Raw genomic sequence first — 11,353 nt, 5'->3', positions numbered from 1 at the left:
TGGTGACTAAGCACTTGTAGAGTCATCAGTATAAATACAATAAATAAACTTATATTACATTAGACATGGCATGTATTGATAGCCATGCTGATTTGGTTAACCCAATACCAACGGGCATGACCTGTACATACGTGCTATGCCTACTGTGAGTACTTGTTTGATTGTTTTTACACACAGATGGCTACACTTGTAGTAAGTCACCAATGAGCCAGTTATGAATACTGCCCGTCTCGCCCATTTACCCTTTTCTTAGATTTACGAAAATATTTTACGTTATCTTATTTTGCTGTTACTAATGTTTATAATAAAAATAACACCATCGATATTCATAGAACTACTAAAACATACATTTTTCCTGCCAATTCAAATCATGTAAAGTCACAAGTTCTACTAATTGACTCCTTTGTGGCTAAGCACTAGCAGAGCCATCTATGTGCAGAGATATTTCACAAAAATATAGAAAATGAGCACAACATTTTCCCCGGCGGCATTGGGTCAAGTAGATGTGCATAATATATTTGCTGTAATGTCTAATGAATTTTCAGCATTACTTATAATGTAGTTTATATTATAATTATTCAGTGAAATTAGAGCAAGACTGAAGCTTTTTGACAAGTTACAGATTAGTTGTGTTAGAAGTAAAGGTATTGCATTATCTTACCTAAATACCAACTGAAGGATAATCATCAAATTTCTATGTAACAAAACCTAATAGCTGATATTGCTCAAGTAGCAGAATATAATTTTCATACTGCAGATTATGTGAAAAGTGTTGAAAATACTATTAAAATGTTTGTTGAGAATTAAAAGTACCTGTTTAAATAAGTAGTCTGTTTTTTTATATTTTGCATAAAGCTTTGAAAAATTGTGCCAGAGATATATTTAAAAATAGAGCACACGTTTTTATTCGAGTAAACAGACACTGCAGAATTCTGTAGCTTCTTACCTTGCTATTAATTAGCAAATCATATTGTTAGACTGCAGACTTTTGTGTGTGGAGGGGCAGATTATTAGAAGGAAAATCAAATACTCACTGTAACAAATTCTTTATTTCTTCTATTGACAGTAACTTGATAAAATAAAATACACTGGATAACAATATTGTATCATCTTCCTGTACAGACAATAATCAGCTGCTATCATCCATTTCCAAGTCCCTTTGATTAATCAAGCTGCAACCAACTGGAATCCAAATATTTTTGATATGCTCAAACCTACATGGGGTTACTCTTTATTCATAAAAAAAAGAGGAAACAAATAAGAGGATATTCTCAAAGACAAAGAGAGTATTGTTCTTAGGCCATTAATTAAGTAACTGGATACAAATAATCCACATAAAACATTTATTTTCAAGCCTGGGTACAACCTTGTCACCTAAATTTCAGGTATTGAAACTTACTGGTAACTTACTTGAGCAGCTAAACTGCCTCAAGCCTTCATATGTTGCAAAGAGAATTGTTACTCTCGCTGTCTTTCCATTCTTCTTCTGTTGTTGTCTGTGAACTTTTTTTCTTCTCAACTGCTAATGAGCCTTCCATCATGACTAAGACACTATATATTAATCTTTCTGCATAAAATGTTAAAAATAAATTTTATAATAAAGTGATTTATATCCTTGTGTCTACCAAGTGAAAAGATTCTTTCTGCATTGTTGATATGCATTGACAGTACACTACAATACTGTGAGAACATTAGTACTGACCTAAAATTAAAACAAGGAGTAGCACAACTAGGAAACCTTAATTACATTATAACCAATAATTCACCATAGCACTGCATTCAGTAATGAAAAAATCCATCAAGGATTTTAAAAAGAAAACTTCACTATGATTTTCAAGATAGGTATTACAATTTCCAATCTAACAAGTGAACAACGGCTCTTTAAAAGATCTGAGTACATAAGAAATAAAGGAAGCTTTATTTTCTTCTTAATTTTTCCTAATATTGTGATCTAATCCTCTAACTTCCATGGTATTTCACTGCCCTAGGAACAACATGTGAAGAGAGCACCCCTGCATGCTTTTTTGCACAACTTAATAAATGTATATGATGTTAAAGCTGTGATCTGTGGACTAGCAAGGCATAATCAGAGGTAGTGAGGCTAGGACAACACCAAAGACTCCTTTTCCCTTGAACATACAGTTTATGCATTTAGGTAACACTATTCTGATGCTCAGTGATCTTTTAACTATGGAATACTACTTCTAGGATTGCTACTAACACCCATAGGCTTCACTACAGGTAAATATGCAGGGGTGCATATCAGGGACTTTGACTATTTGGTTGGGTAATGTACACAACAAAGCAATATTTTTTTATGCAATGTACAGTAAACTCTAGGTACAAGGGTGACAATTGCTATTCCTCTGGGAGTAATATGGAAGCCATTAAAATTTTATAACCAGGATAAGAAGCAAGATATTGATAAGAACCAATTTTTTTTAAACCATGACAAGCAGTTCAACACTGGTTAAGCTAAAGAAAACAAAAGGTTATTCTCAGTGAAACAACTTTCCTTAATAAATGAACTTGTGACTTACTGCCATAGGACTCAAGACCTAAGACTGAACCATTTATGATATACCATGATAGGAACCTTAACAAGCTGAGTGCCTTGTCTATACACAAACTGCTTTAAACAACTGTTGCAAATGCTGAATTGCAGTTCCTGTGAGTCTGACACAAATGAACCTAAGAACTGAAGTCACTTTCAGCACTGTTACTAATAAAATTGATCTGAGCATGAAGGGGAAACAGCCTCAAAAAACTTATCCCTCGTATATCCTGGACAAATGTCAACTATCCAAAAGCACTAAACAGCAAGCAGTGCCAGATTCTACAAAATAAAGTTATGGAATAAAATGCATTTCCTTCACATTGCAAAGAAATGAAAGTAGCCTTCATCCCCAGAGCAACTTGCGAGGTATGTTACAGTAGCAGTGCTAATAGCAACCAAGATTCATGGTAAAGTCTGACCTTAATCTTATTACCGTTTTCTTGAAATAATCAATACTATATCAGGAATAATTGAAAGTTACAAATAAAGCAGAGAAATCTTACAGAAAAAGCTGATCAGCAATAAGCTAATAATCTGCTAGTTTTATTTACAAATGTTACAAGCTAAGCGGTATATAGCTCTAGGAGGGGGTACCAGAGGTGTTTCACAACTGTGAAGTCTCGAACTGCTACGAGGAAGTTGTCTACCCTCTTTTACACTGATACATCGGCCAAATGGAAACATAAATAGTGACTACTTATTGGCCTGAGCCAGATCAGAGTGACAGACCTCTGGTAACTCATCCACTGTCAAGAGTCTTATCTGCTTCTTTACAATATGTACACATCAACTTCCTAACCTGAAACTGGATATCCTTAATGCAGAGCAATGATGGAACATGCTTGCAGGCTGGCAGTGCTGAACAAAGAATAATTATGACAAACAGGATGACACTGCCTTGTGTTAAGGGGGAACTAATGCTCTGGCCCTGAGATTAGCTGGCTGTGCAGAACAATAATGAGGCAAATAATGACCTGTGGTACAACTCACTCCGTACGGGATCCTAATACAACCAACCTGCTGGAGTAACCCGAGTGCCAACTCCTGGGACACAGCGGCAGAGGTACTGCAAACTCTTAGTGCTGTGGTCATTATGGCTTCAGAGCTCTAGTCTAAAACACATTTCAGATACTTAATACCAAAGGCTGTGTATGTTTCACTGTGTGCACTAATGACCACAGTAATGAGAGTTGGCATCATGGAACGGACCTAATGGAATTGTATGGAATAGGTGGCCAGCAGCCTGCCAGACCCTCACACAAGGGGAACTGTTAAGCTGGGAATGTACAGTAATGCAATATTGAAGCACAGCATGAAAATAAATGGGTATTACATCTATGAAAAATAAACTGTGCAAATTTATAAATAAACAACCATGAAAAAAGCTTCATAGATGACTGGAGTTCTTCTTTGGATCCTACACACAAATTGGACTACCTAAGAACCACATGGACGGCTGTGACACTTTTGCTAAGACACTCACATCTAATAGTCTACGAGGTGTCGCACGTCACTGCCCAAAGACAAACTATGGGCCACACTGAGTAACAAGACGTCCTGGATATCTGTGACAGCTAGATGCGAGCTTTACAAGCCTAGTAAGGAGGGCATATGTGCGAGTAGGCACCTTTTCAAGACAAACTGTTATTTATATATACACACAAGGCAGACCATATATATGGTAAACACTAAAACATTATATATTACTCTGTGAATCTAAAAGACTGCATAACAGGCATCTTGAGATAAATGAGTATGTGTCACAATCAGCATCAGTGGCCAGACAGGTGGCATAGACCCCCGCGAGACCCTAAGACCATCCACACAGAAATGCGCTCATTACATATGATTCTAGAAGTGTCTATTTATGCTGGCTTGCTTCAGAGCCATACACATGCATTTACAATCACTCAACCCTCCTAGGCATAAACAGCGAGACATCCATGTTGGCTGAGTACTATCATGAGCACCAAAGGAAGTGGGGATGCCACCCTGCCGGAGCAAGGAGCCCGAGTAGTTTTAATCTTCCTAGTGTCGTTACACCTTATACAGGCGTTACTGTGCAATGTCCGTAAGAAATGTGTGCTTGCACCATAGATATGGTGGGTGTCACTATGAAGGATCTAGAGCACATTGCTTGTTGGTGTCCATCCCGCTGGTGGCTGTGCTGTCCGTGTTGGGACTGGGAGCACCACTGGCTGGCTGCACCTCCACGTGACTAAGCTCCTATAGCAAAGAAAATTAGATTGGTTAATACAGTAACCAGAGTATGAAGTCAATAGGAAATCTATTAACAATTATCATTTCCACATCAAGAAATGTATAATGAACAATTCCAGTTACCCATTCTGTTTATACTACAATTTCATGACACGAGTGAATTCTGGCGTTAATGCAATTAGCTTACCTCAATGGTGCGCGCATAAGGGTTACTAATAGTTCGAAATATTTCCGGCCGTGGGTTCTGATACCCAGAGAATGGTTGCCGGTCGTTGTTTCGGCCATCGTCCGAGTCCCTGAAAAAGGAGAGGGTATTTTAAAAGATGAAGGAAAGTAATTCATTTAAACATTTGTTAGAAGTAAACCAACAGCAATTCAATGCATTAAAATCTATCTAGGTAAGTTCATTTGTTAGTGTGCACCGTTTGGTAAATTTGTTTCTTCCGTAAGGCGCGTGAGGTACTGCCTGTCAGGGAAGGCGCAGCGCCGCCGCCGCCACCGTGGTGGCAGTATTGCCGCATGAGCGAGATCCCGTGAGATTCGGGAAGCTGCGGTGGTTGCGCGGCGCCGGGAGCATCAACCCCACTTCCGACACGCATCGCCACGCCCGCTCACAATCACTCGCGTGCGCAAACGCACGCTCAAACAAACACATTCACAACACAAAAAATGTCCTTATTAAAGAAGAACTCACCTGCATCGCTTGTCCTTGTCCTTCTGCATGATGACATACATAGCGAAGAGGATGACGAAGACGAAGACGCAGGCGACGGTCGCCCCTCCAGCGATGGACGCCGTCTCGAGAAGCACCCTCTCCCGCGCCGGCAGGTAAGACCCGTCCAGGTCCTTGAACTCACACCGCTGACCCATGTACCCGTCCGCACACCTGTCAAAGAGAAGTGATTGTCAATTCTGGTCGTGCACGTTATGTAAATACGAGGAGAAAAATTACAAAATAATCATACAGCTGATTTCTGCGAGAGACTGACTGGTCTACAATCCGACGTCTTCAACCGAGTGCTACTTCCCCAAGCCAGCCATGGCACTGGGCCACAAACAACCTCTTCTCTTAAGCCTTCCTCGCGCCTGTCATGACCCTCCTCTAATCTAATGACCAGAGACGGCAGAGGATGGAAGGTGAGAAAGGGAGGAATGGGAAAAGGAGATTATGGAAAGGTGAGGAAGGGAGGAAGGGGAAATGGAGATGGGCGAAGAGTGTGAAAATGAGGAAGGGAAAAAGGAGAGAGTGGAAAGGTGAGAAAGGGGAAAGGGAGAGGGTGGAAGGATGGGAAAGGGAGCAAGGATGAGAAAGGGAGGATCAGAAAGGAAGGAGGGGGGGCGAAGTTGGAAGAGCGAGGAAGGGAAGAGGAAGGCATGAATGGGAAGTGGAAGGGAGTAAGGGAGAAGAGGAAAGGAGGAGGGAACGAGGGGAAGGTGGAAGGATGAGAAAGGGAGGGAGGGGAAAGAGGAGAGGGAGAATATGGGAGAGCGAGGAAGGAAGGAAAGAGGAACGATTGGAAGGTGGAAGGACGACGAAGGGAGGAAGGGGAAAGGAGGCGTACGGAGTCCTGTTAGATGCGTTCCGGACACTTGCTTCCACTCGCCCGCCCTTCTCTCCCCCTCTCCCTCCTCCTACCCCGTCCCCTCTCTCTCTCTCCCATTGACTACTCCTCCTCCTCCTTTTGCTTTCCTCCTCTTCCTGCTTCCTTCTTCCCCTTCTGTTGCTCCATCATCCGATTTCCTCGATTCATCGTTTGACTCATCATGTTCGAAGTCAGTAAATACACGTCATTGCCATTAGATAGATAGGGAGGGAGACAGGGAGGGAGAGCGAGTTAGAGGGGAAATGGGGGAGAGGGGGGTTAAGCAGGCAAGCATTTCCTGCTTTCTGCTTCCACGTTGGCGTCACTATGGCAACCTGCGCCGGAAGGAGGCGGCGGCACCCATCATCGCGTCCATCATCTTCCGGCCGCCAGATGGAGCCAGATTCACGCCGCCGCCGCCAACGCATCATCGCGAAGAGAGAGGCGCGAAGGCGGGGAAAGCAAGCCAGAAACGCAAAACCTTTACACAATCGCACAAGAAGTGTTACACTGAATCTTACAGGATTCCATACTCTCATGTCTGCTAAAAGTCACAATTAAATTAATTTTATTTCCAATCAATCCATATCTCTCTCACTCAGTCCCTCCCTCTCCCCCCCTGCCCCCTGCCCCATCCCCCTGCCCTCTCCCCGGGCATTCAAACCCGTCTCTCGCCAAACGCGACTCACTTCCGACCGGCGCCACAAAGCGAATGGCGAGCGTGAATTACTCCCGATTGTTCGAGGGCGACTGAAATAGCAGAGGGGGGAGTGGGGGGAGTGGGGGGAGAGGGAGGAGAGGGTGGAGGGAGTGAAGGTAGGGAGGAGAAGGAGAAGGAGAAGGAGAAGGAGAAGGAGGAGGAAGAGAAGGAGGAGGGGGTAAAGGTAGGAGAGTGAATGCAGGGGGGTGATGACAGGGGAGAAAGGGAGAGAAGCGAGGTATGGGGAAAGGATAGAGAGAAAGAGAAAGAAGGAAGGAGAGAAGAGAGATAAATGATGGAAGGAGAAACAAAGACAGAGGAAAGGCGAGGAGAGAATATGAAAGATGGAAAGAAAAAATGGAGAGCAAGATGAAAGATGGAGAAGTAGATAACTAGCGAGGGAGACTAAGTAAAGAGGGGGAAAACAGAGAAGAGAATGAAGAAGTGAGAGAGCAAGAGAGTAAAAAAGGAAACAGAGAAAGAGAGAAAGAAGAAAGAACGAAAAAGATACCATGTATGCACCGGTGATTTCAACCTGACACAAATAGCGAGCCGTGGCATCAACCTCCCCCCCCCCCCCTTCCCACCACCTCCTTCTCTCCTACATTCATACAATCGTTTAAAGAATTTACAAATAAAAAAGAAAAGTCCATAACAAACATCTTCAACCCAATTAAAACACACTTAAAAAATAGAAAAAACAACAACATGAAATCACAAGACGACCGAAATAGGGAAACAGAAAACAGAAAAAAAAAACACGAAACAGAGAAAATTAAACAAAAGAAAAAGAAAAAGAAAGAAACCGAAAACGGAAAAGAAAAAAAAAGAATAAAAAAGAAAAAAGAAAAGAAAAAAAGAGATAAAAAAAAGCATAACCCATTTCCCACCGGACCTGCGGCAAAGGGCGGTAAAGTTAGGAGAGGAAGGAAATACCAGAATGGGCGTACCCCATTGAGTGCCAGCAACGGCGGGGAGAGGGGAGGGGGGAAGGGAGAAAAGGGGGGGAAGGGACACAATACTACTGAATGAAAACAATGTGCGTGCGTGCGTGGATGGCCTGCGTACGCTCAAATACTCGCAAGCTTATCAATCTACCAATCGGGGGGAGTGCGTGGAAGTATGCTCGTAGTCTCGTGGACTGTAGAGTGGCCAAGGGAATCTACGCTGCCTGGAGGTAGAGTATCAAATTGATCTAATCAAGAATACAGGCACAGACTTACTCCCCCCCCCCCCCCTCTCTCTCTCTCTCTCTCTCTCTCTCTCTCTCTCTCTCTCTCTCTCTCTCTCTCTCTCTCTCTCTCTCTCTCTCTCTCTCTCTCTCTCTCTCTCACACCTAATGAGCTGGCAAATGGCCAAGATGCCCGTCCGCCTCGCGCCCATCACCGCCCCGCCCATCACGCGCGCCCCAATTCGCCCAATGCGTGTCCATCTCCACGACTTCCTTGCACATCGCACCTTTCGTGTCCGTAAAAGGTGCGAAGGCGCCTCTAAATATTCCTCTGATAATAATAACAATAATGATACGGACAGTAAATAGTTAAACTGTCATAATATTATAATTATAATAAATCGGTTAAAGCCAAGACCACACGCATGGTTTCGGATACGTGCGAGCTGTTCATTCACGAGTTACAAAACTCCGGGATGTTGGTACTGTCCGTCTCATTGTGCATTCTCTCCCTCTTCTCATCCCCTCTCTCCTCTCCCCTTCCTCTCTTTTCTACCACTCCTCTACTTTCCCCTTCCCTCTCTTCCCTACCCCTGCCTCTCCCCTCTCTTTCCGTTCCGTGCATCCCTCTCTCTTCTTCCCTTCCCCCCCCCCCTCTCTCTCTCTCTCTCTCTCTCTCTCTCTCTCTCTCTCTCTCTCTCTCTCTCTCTCTCTCTCTCTCTCTCTCTCTCTCTCTCTCTCTCCCTCCCCCCTTTCATCACCGTCCCACCCCTTCCTTAACGACAATCACCATCGTTTTCCCCGCCATGTCCGCTGGTTCTTTCGCCGAGACTGTGACTCTTTGCGTACAGAAGTTGGTGTGCGAAGGAGGAGAGGACGGGGAGGGGGAGCCGGGGAGGGGGAGCCCGAAAGGGGGAGAGGGGGCGAGAGGAGAAGGCAGGGGGCAGGGAGGAGGGGCAGAAGTGAGTGCGGGCGGGTGGAGGAAGTGTCAGGTGGTGGGGCCGGAAGTCGCTGGTCTGCCTGCCTGCATGCCCGCCGCGCGAGCTTCTCTCCCCAGGCCCGCCACGCACTCCTGCACAAACACTTCCATGCTCTCCTCTTCCTCCTGCCCTTCCCCCTTCTATTCTTATTCCCTCCTTCGTTCCTCGTTCTTTATCCTGGATTTCCTATACAACGCGCACACAGACACATACAGACACACATACACACACACACACATAGAGGGACTGACACTGACGTCAGGCTTGTTTGTCAGTCTGCAGGAGTGGTGCCGCAGGGAGGGAGGGGCGGACTATGAATATTCAACTACACACGGCCACGCCGCTCTTTTATACACACACACACACACACACACACACACACACACACACACACACACACACACACACACACACGAACACACGCAGAGTCAGCCCTCGCCCTGTCGGGCCGAGCGGCAGAGCCCGAGGGAGCGGGTTGACAGGGTTGGCTACTACAAGGATTGCAGGTCGGCGATGGTCTCGGAGCCCTCGCCCCTCCCCTCTCCCAGCCTCGCTTGCAACTCTGCAACAGCAGCAGCAACGGCGGCGGTAATACCGGCGAGGGACCGGAGGGGGAGGGGGAGGGGGAGGAAAGGGTGGGGGATGTGGAGGGGAAAGGTTAGCAAATTATGGTTAGGTGCGACTGTGTGTCTGTAAGTTAGTTTGTACACGAGGAGGAGCCGAGGCGAGCCCTCCCCCTCCCTCGCCCTCTCCTCCCTCCCGCACTGCGCCCCTCCCCCACCCCCTTCCGCGTGTGAAGCCACCGCCGAGACGCCGTCCTTACTCCGGCGCCCGTCTTTGTCACGGCGCATGCGCTGCTCTTACACGGGTTGCCCAAACCTCCCAAAAAGAATTCCAGGGCCGGCTTATCCTTTTCCTATGTGTTTTAAAAATAGATTTCTTATAGACTACCTGGTGAGAGGGGGGGGGGGATAAAAGGGCGCCAAAGGGCACCGAGGAGCCGGAAGGAGGGGAGGGGAAGAGGGGAGGCGGAGGTCGGGTGCCATAGCGGCGTCAGCGAGAAGGAGACACGCGGAAAGGTCTCCAGGTCAAGACGCGAGACAAGTGCGCCGGCGAATTCCTCAAGGCGTGACGCACCTCCACCACCTCCTCCTCCTCCTCCAGACAACACCTGCGAGAACGCGTGACGAAACACCAACACCTGCGATGCCGACACCTGCCGCCGCCAGGTGACCTCTCGCCCCCCCCCCCCCTCCCTCCCGCGCGCTCAGGTTCACGGCAACCTTCGAGCGGACGGAACGGAGTTTTACTTTTCACTTTCATCGCATCCCCCCCCCCCCCGCCTCCGCTTCTCCCTGTCCGTATATCACTACCGATTTCAGTCAAGCGCGTTACCCGAGACAGAGAGGGGAAAAAAAAGAGAAAGAGAGAGAAAGAAAGGAGAGAGAAAAAGAAATAGAAGAACCCCCGACCAACCGACCGACTCCAAACGAGACGAGTCGGTCACTTCTTGCGGTCGGGTCGTGAAAAGGGACGCCGACGAGGACAGCGCCAAAGCCCCGCCGTTGGGCATCGCGACACGCACCCAAGGTACCCTCTGTCCCCTCTGCCCCCTCCCCCTCCCCTAGGGCCCCACCTACCCTCAGACCCTAACTCTTACCCCTCCATCCCCCCCACCCCCCGTCGCCGCCCTTCAAACACAAAATCTGGTCATTTTTTTTACTTTATTCTGAAAGGAGAAAAAAGGATACTTCTCCGCGGCCACTGGTCAAGCCCGACGCCCTCGCCCGCTAAGCCCCTTCACACCTCATTTGGGGCTCGATTAGTGCTCCCTCTCCCTCTCTCTCCCTCTCCCTCGGTCTCTCTCCCTTCCTTTCTCTAGTTCTTTCTCCCTTTCTGGAGTGAATCTCATAAAGGAGTAAAGGAGTGGGAAAGAAATTAGTGGGCGAGGAAAAAAAAAAAAAATAATAGCAGCAGGAAAGAGAGAAAGAGAGAGAAAGAGAGAGAGAGAGAGAGAGAGAGAGAGAGAGAGAGAGAGAGAGAGAGAGAGAGAGAGAGAGAGAGAGAGAGAGAGAGAGAGAGAGAGAAAGAGAGAGAGAGAGAGAGAGAGAGAGAGAGAGAGAGAGAGAGAGAGAGAGAGAG

The 11,353-nt window shown here is 46.3% G+C and overlaps 1 protein-coding gene across 3 annotated transcripts in view; it reads right to left on the bottom strand.

The window, feature by feature from the left end:
• Positions 1–1,034: 1,034 nt before the first annotated feature.
• Positions 1,035–11,353, bottom strand: part of LOC125047480 (protein spitz-like) — a 72,326-nt gene continuing 62,007 nt past the window's right edge. For all 3 annotated transcript variants that reach the window (XM_047645697.1, XM_047645696.1, XM_047645698.1), the window contains 3 exons: positions 5,472–5,663; positions 4,965–5,073; positions 1,035–4,783 (listed from right to left, as the gene is read on the bottom strand). In XM_047645697.1, the coding sequence (XP_047501653.1) occupies positions 4,670–4,783; positions 4,965–5,073; positions 5,472–5,663 (415 nt within the window). In that variant the 3' untranslated portion in view covers positions 1,035–4,669. The remainder of the gene's footprint in view (positions 4,784–4,964; positions 5,074–5,471; positions 5,664–11,353) is intronic.

The sequence above is a fragment of the Penaeus chinensis genome, chromosome 41 (genome assembly GCF_019202785.1).
Source record: "Penaeus chinensis breed Huanghai No. 1 chromosome 41, ASM1920278v2, whole genome shotgun sequence".
Taxonomy (NCBI): domain Eukaryota; kingdom Metazoa; phylum Arthropoda; class Malacostraca; order Decapoda; family Penaeidae; genus Penaeus; species Penaeus chinensis.
This window is presented reverse-complemented; position numbering and strand designations above follow the sequence as displayed.